This window comes from Stenella coeruleoalba (assembly GCF_951394435.1).
Source record: "Stenella coeruleoalba genome assembly, chromosome: 15".
Taxonomy (NCBI): Eukaryota; Metazoa; Chordata; class Mammalia; order Artiodactyla; family Delphinidae; genus Stenella; species Stenella coeruleoalba.
The window spans coordinates 78,213,266-78,228,964 of record NC_137161.1 but is presented as its reverse complement, the minus strand read 5'-3'; the positions used below and the strand labels follow the sequence as shown (position 1 = coordinate 78,228,964).

General features: G+C 56.6%; 1 protein-coding gene across 5 annotated transcripts in view; it reads left to right on the top strand.

Moving 5' to 3' along the window:
* GTF2IRD1 (GTF2I repeat domain containing 1) overlaps positions 1 to 15,699 on the top strand; it is a 112,186-nt gene that overhangs the window by 68,177 nt on the left and 28,310 nt on the right. For 3 of the 5 annotated variants that reach the window (XM_079899148.1, XM_079899147.1, XM_079899146.1), the window contains 5 exons: positions 976 to 1,159; positions 6,678 to 7,003; positions 8,439 to 8,522; positions 12,477 to 12,660; positions 13,183 to 13,211. In XM_079899148.1, coding sequence (XP_079755274.1) covers positions 976 to 1,159; positions 6,678 to 7,003; positions 8,439 to 8,522; positions 12,477 to 12,660; positions 13,183 to 13,211 — 807 coding nt within the window. The remainder of the gene's footprint in view (positions 1 to 975; positions 1,160 to 6,677; positions 7,004 to 8,438; positions 8,523 to 12,476; positions 12,661 to 13,182; positions 13,212 to 15,699) is intronic. The other 2 variants (XM_079899149.1, XM_079899150.1) reach the window with 2 other exon arrangements.

Sequence of the window (15,699 nt, the reverse complement as noted above, 5' to 3'; positions counted from 1 at the left end):
GGAGGGGCTGGGACCAACTGGGAAAGGGCCGGGGCTCCGCAGGGCCTGCCATCCTGCCCCTTCCTCAGCTCTAGACCTCCCTCCCTGGGAGACTGAGGCACTGCCAGAGAACCCCACCCTCTGAAACGCAGCGTCCCCACCTCCTCCTTCAACAGGCTCACACTCACTCATGGTCTGCCTCAGCCTCAGCTTACAGAGGCCTCTCTGACTGCTGTCACTGCCCCTCTGTACCCACAGACACCCTTGTTCAGGGTCCTCAGGAGGACAGATGGATAACAAGGTCTTTCCTACTAGAAAGACCAGGAAAGAAAACAGGGAGGCAGGGAGAAGCCTGCTCTTCATTCAGCCCTTGTGGTTGGCCAGGCACTGGCGAGGTGCTTCTCCCATCCCATCTCACAAAACGCCTGTGTCCTAATGCCCATTTTACAGATGAGGAAAATGAGGCCTGGGGAAGCGATGTGGCTTGTCCTAGGCCCCAGAACTAGTGAGCGGCAGTGCCTGGCCTGGGCCTCAGATGTCTCTGGTTCCCAAGGCGTGGTGTTGGGCCATGCAGGGGGTTGGGGTTATTTATGGTGGCAGGGGGACCCTCTGGAGGGCCTTTCTGGCAGCACAGGGACAAGTGGACTTGGGTGGAGCCGATGCCAGGTCTCACCAGCTGTCAGCAGTTTCTCCTGCATTGCCTGGGTATGAGGGCATGAACTGAGCATAGGTCTTACCCACTTACTTGGGTTCACATCCCCCAGCTCTGGGGCTCTGAGACCTGAGACAGGTCACATCCCCTCTGGGCTCTGGGTCTCTTACCCACAGCCTGGGGCTAACAGTACTTACCTCAGGAGGGTCAGGAGGGTTCAACTAAGGGCTAAGTTTCAAAAGGGCTCCAGCACCTGCGGCCCCCCCATGCAGACATGGGAGGTGGGAGTTGAGGCTCGTGGCCCCATAGGTCTGGGTGGCCCTACAGCAGCCGTATCTCTGCAGCCAAGGCCATTGGCATCTCGGAGCCTGTCAAGGTGCCCTACTCCAAGTTCCTGATGTACCCAGAGGAGCTGTTTGTGGTGGGGCTGCCTGAAGGCATCTCCCTCCGCAGGCCCAACTGCTTCGGGATCGCCAAGCTCCGGAAGATCCTGGAGGCCAGCAACAGCATCCAGTTCGTCATCAAGAGGTGAGGCCCGGCCGGGTCCACGGGAGCCCTTCCAGGCTCGCCCGGCACCCAGGAGCAGCACCAAGTAGCCATCTTCCTCTTCAGACTGGGGAAGGCTTTTTTCTTAAAAAAAATAGGGCATTCGATGAGGTTTGGCCTCAGTTGAGCAGGCACGAGGTTGCCCAGGCCCAGCCCAGGCCTGAAGGACCTTAAGCAACTAGACTGACGCCCTCTCAGTCCCACGAGAACAGCCCCCAGTTTACCCAGGTGTAGAATGGGAGAACTCCCGCCAGCTTGACCTCCTGGGTAATTCTGAGCACCTCTGGGCCAGGGGGCATCCAGGCTGAGGACAATGCCCCATGACCCCAGGACTGGAAAATCAGGCATTGGCATTTTGAGTCTCTTCTGTTTCCTCGGGCATCTGATTTTTGTCAGCGAGGACCCAGGGAGCTCCAGTGTGTCCAGCCTGTGTGCCGGCTCAGATATAAAGTCCCTTTGGAGGAGACGGAGGCACCTACTAAATTTTTAAAAGGTGAGGGAGGACCTGGGGTGAACTGTTTTGTGTTTTTTGTTTTTTTTTTTTTTGTGGTACGCGGGCCTCTCACTGTGTGGCCTCTCCCGCTGCGGAGCACAGCCTCCGGACGCGCAGGCCCAGCGGCCACGGCTCACGGGCCCAGCCGCTCCGCGGCATGTGGGATCCTCCCGGACCGGGGCGCAAACTCGCGCCCCCTGCATCGGCAGGCGGACCCCCAACCACTGCACCACCAGGGAAGACCTGTTTTGTGTTTTTTGGCTTCTGTGTATTAACGCGATGTCTTATAAATTTACTTTTGGTTTGGTTGGAAGTGACAAGAAAGAGGAGACTCTTAAGGGTTTGTTGTCCCTGGGGGAGTAGATGGCCCCCAAATTGGGAGACTCACAGTGTCCTTCACGCCTCGAGTGGCAGGCTGGTGATGGGGTGCGGAGCAGGGAGCTCTCCCGTGGGGCCTGGTTTGCGCCAGGAGAAGCAGAGAGGGTGATGCTCCAGGAGATGCAAATGGTGGACACGTGGTTCCTTCCTTCCACAAATACACCTTGAGTGCCCACCGTGTTCCAGGAGTGACGCAGCCGCAAATGCCACCGAGTCCTGCCCTCGAGTTGGCTGATCTCACGGAATTGAATCACAATATAGTATCAGGTAGAGATAAATGCCATGATGCAGGTTAAAGGGGCAAAGGAGGAGGGGCAGGAGGAACCTGTCCACGGAGGGGACTTTGGAGCAGAGACTTAATGAAGCAAGGTTTGCAAATTATTTGCCATGGAAGAGCATTGAAGCAGCGGGAACAGCAGGTGCAAAAGCCCTGAGGCAGGGACATCCTTGTGTGTTTGAAGTCTAGCAAGGCGCCATTGTGACTGGTGCAGGGGGAGTGAGGGAAGAGTGAGAGTGGCGAGGCCCAAGAGATAGCAGGAGCTGGATCATACAGGGTCTTAGACTGGTTTAAAGAATCTGGTTTTTATTTCAAATTTAACAAGGACTCACCGGAAGTTTTTGAGGAGGATGGGCAGGGGCAGAAACGGGGACCAGTGAGGAGGCTGTTCCTGGCCCAGGGGACACAGTGGCATCTTGGATTAGGTAAAGGTAGGGGTGGGATGGTGAAAAGTTGTCAGATTCAGACAGTGTTTTGAAGATGAGGCTGGTAGAATCTGCTGATATATGGGATGTGAGTCTGCTGTGTGTTATGTTTGAGGTGCGTGGGGGCCTTCCAGAGAGGGTTGGCAGGTGGATTTACGGGGGTCAGACTCAGGAGAGAGGCCGGGGTGGGGACAGAACATGGGAACCTGTCAGCATTCAGGAGGGACGTAGCACATGGGGACTGCTTGCCTCATCCACCCCCTCAAACTGAGAACTGGAAGCCCTTGGGTGACTCGCAGGCTCCTGGGTCTAAGCCCAGCTCCTCCTGTTACGCCCCCTGACCTTGGGTAGGTTGTTCAGGGCATTAAATGGGGCATACTGTACCAATTATGGAGTGGCCCTGGAGGTCAAGGCTTAGCAAAAGACCTGGCACAGTGTAGGTACTCAATTAAGATTTTTTTTTTTTTTTAGTATCAGGTTTATTGAAGTTTAATTTACATTCAGTAAAACTCACCCTTTTAAAATGCACAACTCTTTGATTTTTGGCAAACTCACACTGTCACATCACTACCATCAAGACACAAAACAGTTCCATCACTCCACAAGCTTCCCTTGTGCCCTTTTGTTGGCTACCCCAGACCCTGCGACCTGGTAGTTGATCATTTTTTTGCCATTTTGCCTTTTCCAGAATGTCATATAAATGGAATCATACATTGTGCATCTCATTGGGTCTGGCTCTTTCACTCAGCTTTTGAGATTCATCCATGTGGTTGCCTGTATCAGGAGTTCATTTAAAAAATATATATATATATATAAATTTTAAAAAGTGAATTTAGATAATTCGTTTTCTGAATGCCAAGTGAAGAAAATGATTCAAGTAGGAAAGAGTGATTAACTTTGTCCAGTGGAACAGTTGGGGTGTTAGGATTAAGGACCAGTTGGGGTGATTCTAAGAGATAATCGGAGAAGAGAGATGGAGCACTTGAGTATATTTATTTTGTTATTCTTCATTTAAAAAATTAGTCAAAAATACTATTGGGAATATTAGTGAAAAATCGCCACTTCTCATTAATCTTACTTCTAAAAAATATGTATTTGGGGGATGATGTAACTGTTCTGGAATTAAAAGTATGGCTGCATAAACAACTTTGTGAATATACTAAAAACCATTGATGCGTGTACCTTAAAGAGTGAATTACATCTCAATAAAGTATAAATGTGTGTGTGTGTGTGTGTGTGTGTGTGTGTGTGTGTGTGTGTGTGTGTGCGTGTGTGTATATATATATATTAGTTGGCCAGAGCAGCCATAACAAAGTACTACAGACTGGGTGGCTTAAACAACAGAAATTTATTTCTCGCAGTTCTGGAGTCTGGAAGTTCAGGGTCAAGGTGTCAGCAGGGTTAGTTTCCCCTGAGGTCTGTCTCCTTGGCTTGCAGACAACCACCTTCTTGCTGAGTTTTCACATGGTCATTCCTCTCTGTCCACACATCCTTGGTATCTCTCTGTGACCTAATCTCCTCTCCCTATGAGGACACTAGTCAGATTGGATTAGGGCCCACCCTAATGTCCTCATGTAAAGACCTTATTTTGAAATACAGTGAGCCTATAAAAAAATATATGAGAAATCAGCACTTGGAGGGATGTCACTGACGGACTGATTTCCACCTAAACCTGAATTCCACGTCCTTCTAAACAGCCTCCAGACAGCGGCTGCCAGGTGATGAGAGTTGGCACAGAGTCAAATCAAACTTTCTAAATCTTTGATCAAAAAACATTCTTAACCCAGATTCTTGAACAAACATGTATCCAAACTTTTCATATTCTTTTGTGCATTCTTCTGGAAATAGGGTCCCTTGCTTCATCAAATTCTCCAAAGTTAAAACAAACCAACAACAAAAAAAAAAACCTTGGGAAATTTAAAACCATGGGTGGATTCACACGGATGGGAGACTGAGGTCCAGGGGAGGAGTGGCAGAAGGTCTGTCTGATTGCAGCGCTGCAGGGCAGTTCTGGTGCCGACCTCCCAGACTTAGCAGACCCTACGGATTCAGGACACAGTCCCCAGCAAGACCACCGCCACTTCCAACATCAGCTAAAGTTCAAAGGTCCCTAGACCACCGACACTCCTGAGCAGCTGGCTGCAAATTCAGGGGTTCCCAGGACCCCTCCCCAAGTTTGATAATTAACTAGCACGACTTACAGGACCCAGGAAAGCACTGTGTGACAGTTTTATAGAAAGGATGCAAATCAGGACCAGCCAAATGAAGAGACATAAGGGACAAAGTTTGGGAGGGACTGGATGTGGAGCTTCCATCCCCTCTTCCTGCGAAATCAGGGCCCATCACCCTCCCAGCACATCAGTGTGTTCACCAACCAGGCAGCTCCACCGACCCCAGTGTCCACACTTCTACTGGAATTCATTGCTAGCCTTCACTGGCTTACTGGCCAAGTGATTGGACTGTCTCCAGCCCCCCTCCCCTCCCTAGAGGTCAAGAGGTCTGGCTGATAACAGTGGCTTGAAGACCAGACAAGCTATATTATACAGCACTGATTCTAAGTGCCCCATTTTGGGTGCAACCTTGTCCAGCTGTAGCAGGCCTGTCTGGGTGGCGGGGGTCTGGGCTGAATGGCAGGCTGAGGGCACTGGGGAGGTCACATTGGCCAGAGGAGGGCTGGCAGGGCATGGCGGGTGCAACAGGTACCAGAATCACTCCTTCACATCTCCCGAAGGGAAGGGATGCTGGACCAGGGTTCAGTGTGAGGGTGAGTCTGTAGGTGAGGCTGCCCGGGGAGGTGCTGGGCTTTTCCTCACAGGGGTATCCAAGCAGTGACACAGGAGACCCTGCCTGGGAGTGAGGCCAAAGGCCAGACTCTCAGGGCACCACCCCCTCCATCAAGTGGCTGAGGATTTGGTGTCCCTCCCGGCAGCAGGCATCTGTGCCTGACACAGAGCTGGGCTTACAGGACCAGGGAGGGAGGAAGCACAGCCCTGCCTTAGATCACAGTTTCAGGAGCTGGAAAAGCCCTCAGACTACATTTAGACCCCCCATCACTTCCTCTCTGCCTTCTTATGGGGAAGCGGAAGCCCAGAAAGTGTAATGATTTCCCCACAGGCACTGAGCAGGGCTCCCAGGCCAGAGTGCTGTCTGCGGTCCTGTTGTGTCTTCAAGTATGGATTTATGAGGCCTGTTCCCCTCTGAGCCAGGGCAGCGTTATTATTCCATTTCAGATGAGAAAACAGGCCTGGGGTGGGAGGGGTCCCTCAGCGGGAGAGGCTGCAGGCAAGAAGGAGGGGATGCCTAGTTTGAACTCTGCCCCTCTCGCTGTGCGGTCTTGGGCACGTTACTCACCTTCCCGATGCCTCAGTCTCCCATTCCTGCAAGTGGGATGATAGAAACAGTGCCTACCTCAAGGATGTCGGCGGGTTACCTAATGTGAGGACAGGCTCTGTGGAGTCTGCAGGGATACAGACATCAGTGTAAAGCTGGGTCTGGTCCCCGAGGCCCCGACCCCAGAGTGAGATGGTGTCAGCCAGAAACCTTGGGCCTTCCCTACACCAGGATCTTGCCACAGTCAGTCCCGACCGTGTCTGCAGCTCCGTAGGAAGCCCCCAGCCCACGTGCTCTGACCCAGGCCCCCAGCCCACGTGCTCGGACCCTGGAACCGAGAGTGAGGGGTTCAGCTGCACCGGGCCAGGACCAGGCTGGTTTCGCTCCTGGCTGGATCCTCAGAGCCCAGCGCAGCCCCCAGATCACACATGTGGGTCAGCAGGACAGCTGCCTGGGAGGCAGAAACCCCAGACCTTGACTGTCCAGAGCCAGGAGCGCCCACTGCACAGATGTGCAGACTGAGGCCCAGGGGGAGAGCTGGGTAGTACCGGGGAGCCCTGGAGGGACCTTGGTGATAGCCCCACTTGTGTTTTGCAGGCCTGAACTGCTCACCGAAGGAGTCAAAGAGCCCCTCACAGACAGCCAAGGTACCCTGCGCAGGGTCATGGGCCGAGGCGCGGGCCGGGCGTGGGAGGGGTCCCAGGCTTCTGCCATCACCCCTCCTCCTGCTTCCTCTGTCCTGGTCCCGTCTACCCTGGCATCCCCCCATTGCCCTCCCTGCTGGGTTTGCCCCCACCAGATACCACCTCTGTCCCGGGTCCCAGGAGCTGCCTGCTCACCCTGGCTTCTCTCCCCCCCGCCCCCAGAGAGGGATTCCGGGGACCCTCTTGTGGACGAGAGCCTGAAGAGACAGGGCTTTCAAGGTAAGGTTGCAGCTCAGGATGGGGTCCGCAGTCCCAGTGCCATGACCTTGACCTGGCTTGGGTTTGGAGGGCCAGGCTAGGGGTGGGAGGGGCTGGCCGCCAACCTCAGGGCCCCGGGGTCTGAGCGAGGCCGGCGGGCAGCCAGGCAGGGCTGGAGTTTGCCAGCCCCAGTGAGAGGCTCCGCAAGGTGGCTGGGGGTTTGGGGGTACAGGGCGCGGGAGCCGGCCTGCTGTCCGTCTGGGGAAGCAGCTGACCCGCCCGCTTCGTATTAGGCAGCCGGCCGTGCTCTTAGTGCTTTGAAATCAGAGGAGAGGAGGTCACGGAGGGCAGGGAGGGCTCTCCCAAGAAGGAGGACCCTGGTTGGGCCAAGGAGGGGCGGGAGGATGTGAGCGTGGAGGAAGAGGCGTGGAAGATGGGGGAAGCCTGATGCAGGGAGGGGCCAGGGACTGACAGGGGAGGCTCCCTCCCCACAGTGGAGGCTGGTATTACCTTTTGGTTAAGATCAAGTGTAGTATCGGTAGGGGCTGCGGTGGCTGAGAGCAGCCGTCCACGTGCATGTCGGGGCAGCTCTAGGGTGTGGCTGTGAGTCCCCTAGGGTGGGTGCTCCCCATGTGGGTCCTGGGTGGTCAGTGTGACCCAGAGGAGAAAGTGGGGTCAGCCAGACCAGCGGCAGGAAGGGCCAGCCCCTGTGGGTGGAGGAGCCCAAATCCCAGAGGGGCACCTGCTTACCGCCCAGCCTCTCAACTCCTTCCTGGGCAGCCGGAACTTTCTGGGACGGGGGAGTTCCGTCTCTCACTTCACCCTGTGACCCCTCATACTCAGCCCTCTTAGCAGACTGGGGTCCGACCAGCCAGAGACCCACCCCCTCCCTCCTCCATCCTCCACCTCTCTCTTCCCACAAGGCAGTGCAGGTTCTCATCTCCCCAAGGCCGGGGGCTCGTCCAGGGGTCTCATGGCAGGTGCTGGCACGCGGGCTCCATAAGCGATAGCCTCTGGGTGAATGAGTGACCACGAGGAGCTTCCAGGCCGGCTCCTGCCTCCGCGGGGCCGCCCTGTCCACTGAGCTCACGTCCCCGCGCTGCCTCCTGCCTCCCGCCTGACTCTGGGCGAGGCCCCACTCCCCCCGCCGGTGACGCAGGAGGCTGCTCCCCTCCGTGGCGTCTCTCACCTCCAGGGCTGGCTCACTGGTGTGGGTTTCAAATGTCAACAGTTAATTTCCGACTCATCGCTGTTGTCGCGAGAGTGCGCGTCCTTCCGGAAAAAACACACGTCTCCGTCAAGAAGTTAGTGCTGGAGGACTCCAAGGGGCCCACTCCACGGAGCTGATAATTGCCTGAGAAGGAGTTCCCCGTAGTTAGGAAATCGTATTCCTTTAAAGTCACCAAGTGCCTTTTCATTTAACAGCCCAAATCCGTAATTGTTTTTCACTTTGCAGAAAATTATGATGCCAGACTCTCACGGATCGACATTGCCAACACGCTGAGGGAGCAGGTCCAGGATCTGTTCAATAAGAAATACGGTGAGCCCCGGGACACCCTGGCGAGAGGGAAGAGAGGCAGGAGCAACCCGGTTCTGGCCGTGGTCTCCTCTGGGAAGACCGCTCACCTGCATACAAATACGTCTTGAGCACTTACTGTGTGCCAGGCACTGGGGAAAAGGGAGTGAAGAAAACACGCAGTCTCACGGGGACTTCTCTGGCGGCCCAGTGGTTAAGACTCCGTGCTTCCACTGCAGGGGCTGCGGGTTCGATCCCTGGTCGGGGAGCTAAGATCCCACATGCCAGAAACAAACAGACAAACAAAAAAACCACGCAGTCCCTGCCCTCGGGGGACCCTGCAGACCAGAGACGTGAGACCGACATAGAACAGCTCTACCCAGAATCCAGCGACAGTGAGGCGTCGTCCCATGATTATGCAGGAAAAGAGCAGGCTGCTTGCTCAAGAGAAAATAGCTCTCCTTAGATTGGAAGCCAGGGAAGGGCTCTTGGAGGAAAGAACTGAACGATGGGGAATCAAGCAGAGTGTGAAGGAAGGGCATTCTGGCTGAGGTGATGACATGTGCAAAGGCCCTGAGGCTTGTCTTAAGAAGGAGCCAAGGGAATTCCCTGGCGGTCCAGTGGTTAGGACTTGGCGCTTTCACTGCCGTGGGCCCTGGTCAGGGAACTAAGATCCTGCAAACCATACGGTGCAGCCAAAAAAAAAAAAAAAAAATATATATATATATATATACACACACAAATATATGTATATATATGTAAGTAGATAGATAGATATAAGAAGGAGCCAAAAGCCGAAGCGTAAGGGCAGGCACTGGGGGAGAAGAGGGCCCTGCGGAGCTGGCCAGAAGACAGATCCAATTGTCCAGGGCCTTGGAGGGAACCATGATATCGGGTTTGTATTTTGGGAGGACTGAAGTAAATGGAGCAGTTTTGCACTTTTAAAGTGTCTCCCTGGATGCCGTGAGGAAAGTGAGTGGCTGTGGGAGGGTGGGAGTGGACACTGGGAGACCAGCCCAGAGGCTGGAGCAGTATTTCGGCGAGAGTGATGATGGCTTGGGCAGGCCCTGGCCGGGATGCTGCAGGAAACCGGATGGAGTGAGATGTGCTTCCGAGGGAGAACCACAGGCGCAGATTGACGGGGCAGCGGGAGGAATGGAGGCATCCAGCTGCATCCTGCCTCGAGGAGGACAAGCTGTATCTGTTAAGGTGCTTTCCGGTCTCAAGTAGCAAAACCAAACTGGCTTCAACCGTTAAGGGGGTTAATTGGCTCATGATTCAGTTACTATGACTTCACAACAGATCACCCTAACACGTGGTTGCCTAGAATAGCCATGATCATGTATTATCTCTGAGGGTATCAGCGAGTCAGGACTTTGGGAGCAAGCCGAGCTGGGGAGCTGTCACTCACGGTCTGTCCCGGGGTTGCAGGCAGAAGGCGGGTGAAGCTGGGGTCATCTGGACGGCATCCTCACTCACATGTCTGACGCCTGGGCTGGGGAAAGAGCTGGTGCTGGAACGGCTGGGCCCCTCAAGCATCTTTCTCAGTGTCTGTGTGACCCCTCTACGTGGGCTTTCTGGCATAGCAGCTCCATGGTAGCTGGATTTCCTCCTTGTTGGTCGGGGCTCCTGAGTGTCCTGAGAGAGAGCGCCAGGTGGAAGCCACGTTGCCTTTTATGACCCAGCCTCAGAGGTTGTGCAGTGTCCCCTCTGCCGTACTGCATTGGTCAAGGCAGTTACAAAGTTCCACCCTAGTGTAAGAGGAGGGGAGTGTCGATGTTACACTATAAGAGGAGCACGTGGGATGGGAGAAAGATTGGTGCAGCTGTCTTTGGACAGTACAATTAGCCATAACTCAGGAAATGCAGCAGTAGGGTGGCTTTCAGGATTAGCTGGATCCAGCAGCTCAGGGAATGAACTTGGTGTCCTTCCGCTGTGTCAGAATCATCTCAGGCTGACTTCCTGCTTGCTAGCAGGATGACCACGGCTGGTCCAGACATCCCATCCAGGGAGAGAGCTGGCTTTTCCACAGGCTTTCTCAGGAAAGCCTGATAGTTTCCCAGAATTCCCTGGGCCCTCCCCTGTTTCTCATTGATCCCCATTGAGTCACATGTCCAGTCTTTACCCAATCCCCATGGCAGAGAATGCCATGTGCTCATTGGCTTAGGCCTGGGTTACCCAGACCTGTCACCATGACAAGGGGGAGGAGGGGGGAGCACAGAGCTGCCAGAGACAGGTGGATACCCAAACTGCCAGCCAGGGAGAAGGGGCAGCGCCCTCACTGAGCGGGGAAGTTTGAAGAGGGCAGATGATGGGTTCCATTTGGATATGTTGAGTCTGAAGGGTGAGTGGAGATGTCTCATAGGCAGGCAGAGAGAAAAGTCTGCTGTTCAGGAGAGGTGTCTGGACTGGATGCAAAAATTAGACCACAGGAGCAGAGGAGACACCCCTAGGGGTGCAAAGAGAGCAGAAAGAGGACCCATGCAGAAAGCCAAGGAGCCCTGTGTTTAGAGGTCAAGTCCAGGAAGGGGAGGAGTGGCCAGAAAGGGGAAACCAAGAAAGTGAGGCATCATGGACACCAAGGTGTTGGATTTTGCCAAAAGAGAGCAAATACCTTCTGGGTTGGGCAACACAGAGGCCGTCAGTCATTCTAGCAAGAGCCCTTTTGGGGGCAAGGAGTGAGGAAGTAGAGATGGCAGTGTTCCCATTCATGGATTATGGGTATAAGTACCTTTCTGTCTGCAGCAAAGTCAGGATAAAGAATTCAAAACAGGCTGGAAATTCATAGAAACAGAAAGTGGGTTGGTTTGGTTGCCAGGGCACAGAGGGAAGGAGTGAGGTGTGACTGCTAATGGGAATGGGGTTTCTCTTCGGGGTGATGAAAACGCTCTGGAGTTAGATAGTGGTGATGACTTCACAACCTCCTGAGTACGCTAAAAACCACTGGATTGTTTAAGATGGTAAATGTTATGGTACGTGAATTACATCTCAATTAAATAAAGCCAAACAAACAAGCTGAAGCAGTGGCACGAAGCCAGCGGTGACATGAAGACTCAGCCATTCTGTACTTGCTAGATGCAGGGCATGCATCAAGCTCTGAGTTTCCCAGGAGCCAGAGCAAAAAGGGAAATGAGGCCAGTTATACCATTCCCAGTGTCCACGAGATAAAAATTAGTTTATTGCCCAGAAAAAGTTCAGCTACTTCTCCTAGTGCAAAGATTTCTGCAGCACATCTTCGTAAAGGGGCATCCTGTGACACTGAGGAGTGTCCAGCCCTCCGTCCAGGAGGGGGCTCCCATGGTGCACCCCACCTAAGTCAGAGAGCCATGGACGTTCACATCAGCCTGACAGCAGGCAGCAGGCCTTGGCCCAGAGTGGATCAGCAGTGGACTCAGGGCTGCTCCCAGGCTGTGAGACAAGGCACAGTCCCTGGGATGGACATGCCACAGCCCTCTGCAGAGGGGATTGGCGACAGGAATGAGGCCGAGCGCCACATGTGGAAAGAGAGCCCTGAGGTCTGAGCCGCACCCTGGCTGGCCTCCCTGCTCCCAGACGCGATCCGCCCTTTCAGGCCAGGCCGATCCTGAACCAGGGTGAGGCAGAGCCTGTGGGGCTGATGGATCGTTGTAGGGAAGGGCCAACTGTGCCCACCAGGTACCATCCTTGAGACGGCTTTCAGATTCTCAAGCTGTGAAGCCTCTGACGTTAGCCCCTGCCCTCTCCTAGCAGCCACAGCCACACGTCCCCTGGCCACTCCTCAGCCTGCCCTGGGCACACGCCCACCCCCGACCCCCCAGGGCCCCTGCTTCCCGGTCCCTCACTGACTGTGCCTTGCTGCAGTGCTACACGACAGCCCCCACCGTACCCCACTGTGCGCGGGGTGTATCACACTTGTGCGTGGAGCACCCCCTGGCTGCCGACAGCCCACCAGCCCCCGCCTCTGGCTCCTGACACCTCCTCTGTCCCTCTTGCCCGCAGGGGAAGCCTTGGGCATCAAGTACCCGGTCCAGGTCCCCTACAAGAGGATCAAGAGTAACCCCGGCTCGGTGATCATCGAGGGGCTGCCCCCCGGGATCCCTTTCCGAAAGCCCTGCACCTTTGGCTCCCAGAACCTGGAGAGGATCCTTGCGGTGGCTGACAAGATCAAGTTCACCGTCACCAGGTACTCAGGGGAAGGGAGACAGAGAGGAGGCGAGGCTACCACGGGAGGGGGCTCGCACCACAGACCCTTGGCCTTTCCTTCGGGTGGACCTGCCCTCCATGGACAAGGCAGCTCTTCCAGCACCACCCTGGGCCCTGGGGGTTGGAGGAAGGGGGACTGCCGGCCAGCCAGGGTGCAGGGAGCCCCACAGAAGTGAGACTAGCTCCCCTGCCCCGCAGCCACCATAGCGGGGGCAGCCTTCATGGGCCCCGTCTACCTGCTGCGGCACCTGCTCACTGCACTCCCTCATCCCCTGGAAGAGGCGTGGAGCCAGCAGGGCAGAGCCAGCGGGAGACCCTGCTTGGCCTGGTGCACAGCGGCCCTGCGGCATCGTCCCAGGGTCCCCAGGGTCCCGTGCGCACGAAGCGCCGGGCATCTTGTTAAAATGCAGATTCTGCTTCGGCAGGTCTGGGGTGGGTCCCACGCATTCCGCACAAGTTCCCAGGCCCTCCCCTGACACCCCCGTCTCTGTTTCTCTTCCAGGCCTTTTCAAGGACTCATCCCAAAGCCTGGTAAGAGGCGCTGGCTATGGGGGGGGCCACTTGGCACGGGGGTGGGCCATGGTGCTGAGGGCCAGAGGCCGGAGTGGAGCTCACCGTGGGGCAGCGGTTCCAGGGCCCTGGAGCGGGACCCCCGCCCTTCTGTTGTCCCACCTCCCTGGGCTCTGGCCCCAGCAGAGAGGAGGAAGGCCAAGCTGGGACCTGGCCCCGGTTCCTGGGACAGAGAAAGGGGTGGTGGGGTGGCACTGGTGACTTCTAAGCCTGGGATGGGGGTTCAGGAGGGAGGGGCCTGGCCGGGTCAGTGCCCCCCACTTTCCCTAATGCAGGGGCCTTGGTGAGCAGATGAGGGTGATGGGGGGGGGGTTCCTAGCCTCAGAGGGAGGGGTGTCTGCGGGGGAACCCGCGAGCTTGGCGGTGGGATGGGGGTGAATGCTTACCCGCTTCGTAAAATGCCTCTCCTGGCCCCATTTCCAGGCATCCACCACCACCCCCACCGTCCCCCGGGCTATGTCCTGGCCCTCCCGAGCCCTGAATGAGCAGGGCCTGTCCCTGCGGGGGGTGGCATGACCACCTGGTCAGCACTCAGGGCTGGCCGGGCCTCCACGGAGGCAGCTGCGTACGCAGATCCCAGAGCCTGCGGGTGGAGACATGGGGAGGAGCTCTGCCGCCTCTCCCCTGCTCCTGCCCAGAGTCACTGGCAGCCCTGGGCCCTTGGGGAGGCTGCGCTGGGAACAGAGAAAGCCTGCAGGACAGGACTCCAATTTCACAGTCGCGGTCACATCCACTTTACTCCTCACTCACCTCCGTGTGCCCTGACCCTGCCACCTATAGCTGTTCACTCCCTGCGCCCAGGCCTGGCTCGGTGGGCTTCTGAGGAAGGGGCGACCTGGAGCGGGGCCAGACTCACTGAGGGGGGTAGCAGTGTGGCAGCTGCCGTCGGGTTGCAGGGACCCCAGGGAGGAGGAACAGAGGAAGGGGTGCTTGGGAGGGTTTCCCAGAGAGGAAGGCTCTCGCAGGGCCTCAGGGGAGAGCAGTACTTGGAGGGCCAGGGGGAGAGGGAGGGAGAGGCAGGTGGTCAGCTGGGGAAGCAGCAGGGCTCCAAGGCCTACGCCCAGGGTGGTTTTCCAGAACTCTCAGAGGTGTGAAAGCCGTCAGGTGATGTTAGTAAGGTAGAGATGGTGAAGGTAAGAGCAGCAAAGCGCAGCAGTGGTGGCCCCGGCGGAAACCTTGCCAAGAGATTACTGGGCGTCAGACCCTGTGCTGACCGCTTCACGTGGGTCCGGAGGTCCTTCCTCCTAGGGCTGGGCAGTGGTCTGGGTACCGTGGTTACAGACAGAGGAGTCATCTCGTTTACTCCTCACACCTGTGAGGCTGGCGCCAGAGCCTGACCTTCAGGGGGAAACTGAGGCTCGCGTTTCAGCAATGTGCCCACGTCACACGGCTAGCCAGTGGCCTGGCCGGCCTCTAGGCCCATGATCTGTAGCACTTCGCCCCCGTGGACAGGTAGGCCTGTGCTTCTGGGGGCTGCAGGACAGAACAAGGGTACGGGGGCTCAGGTGCTCATGAGAACATCACAGGCCCGGGGACCCTCTTCTTATCGGCCATGGGGGGCAGGACACACGTCCCCTGGTGCCACCTGGGGCCGCTGGCCCATCCCTGCTCTGTGACAGGCCACTCAGCCCTCTGTGGACCTGCCTTGCTGCAGGACCGTGGTGGGCGGCCTGTGGTCCGCTCGCCTGCCCCGCAGCAGGGGCCCCGTGACCCTGTCAGCCCTGTGCCACTGAGTCAGCTTCAAGCCACTGCCCGTCCCGACTTCACTTTCTGCCCAGGTTGGTGTCAGAGCCGGGCAGTGTCCGTCCTCTTCCCATGAGCGGCAGCAGGAAGGATGGCCGGGCCTCCCTTTGCTGACGGAGAGGAGAAACACGGCGAGGCAGTCCGTCGGCCTCCCCCTGCACACCCTGTGATCCCCAGCCCCTCCTACCCAGAAGGAAGGGCCCCATGGAGGCCTGAAAATATAGCTCTCCAGGGGTAGGCACATACTTTAACGAGTTTGAAAAACAAGAAATACACGTGATCGTACGCTGGGCTGTGAGTTCAGCGCTTTGTATATCACCTTTTTTTGTCCCCTTTTTACGGATGAAGAAACTGAGGCCAAGGGAACTTCAATGACTTGCCTTGGACGCCCAACCTGTAGTGGAGGTAGCGTTGGTTCCACACCTGGCTCCCTGCTCCGTCAGGGAGGCCCACTGATGCCAGGCGGGCGGCACGTAATTCAGAGCAGCCCCCAAATAGCGGAGTGTCGGGCTTTGGGGAGAAACACTGGGGGCCGGAGAGGCAGCCAGCAGCCATTGCCCCCTTCTGGGGGGGTGACCTCTTCCACTGACCATGGCTCACCCTCCAGCAAGGGGGCCTTGACAGCTCGTCTTCTGTTCGAACAGCTTCTTGAATCTCAGCCATCACCCCAGGGTAGCCATCCACCCCCCATTTCTCTGTGCCAGTC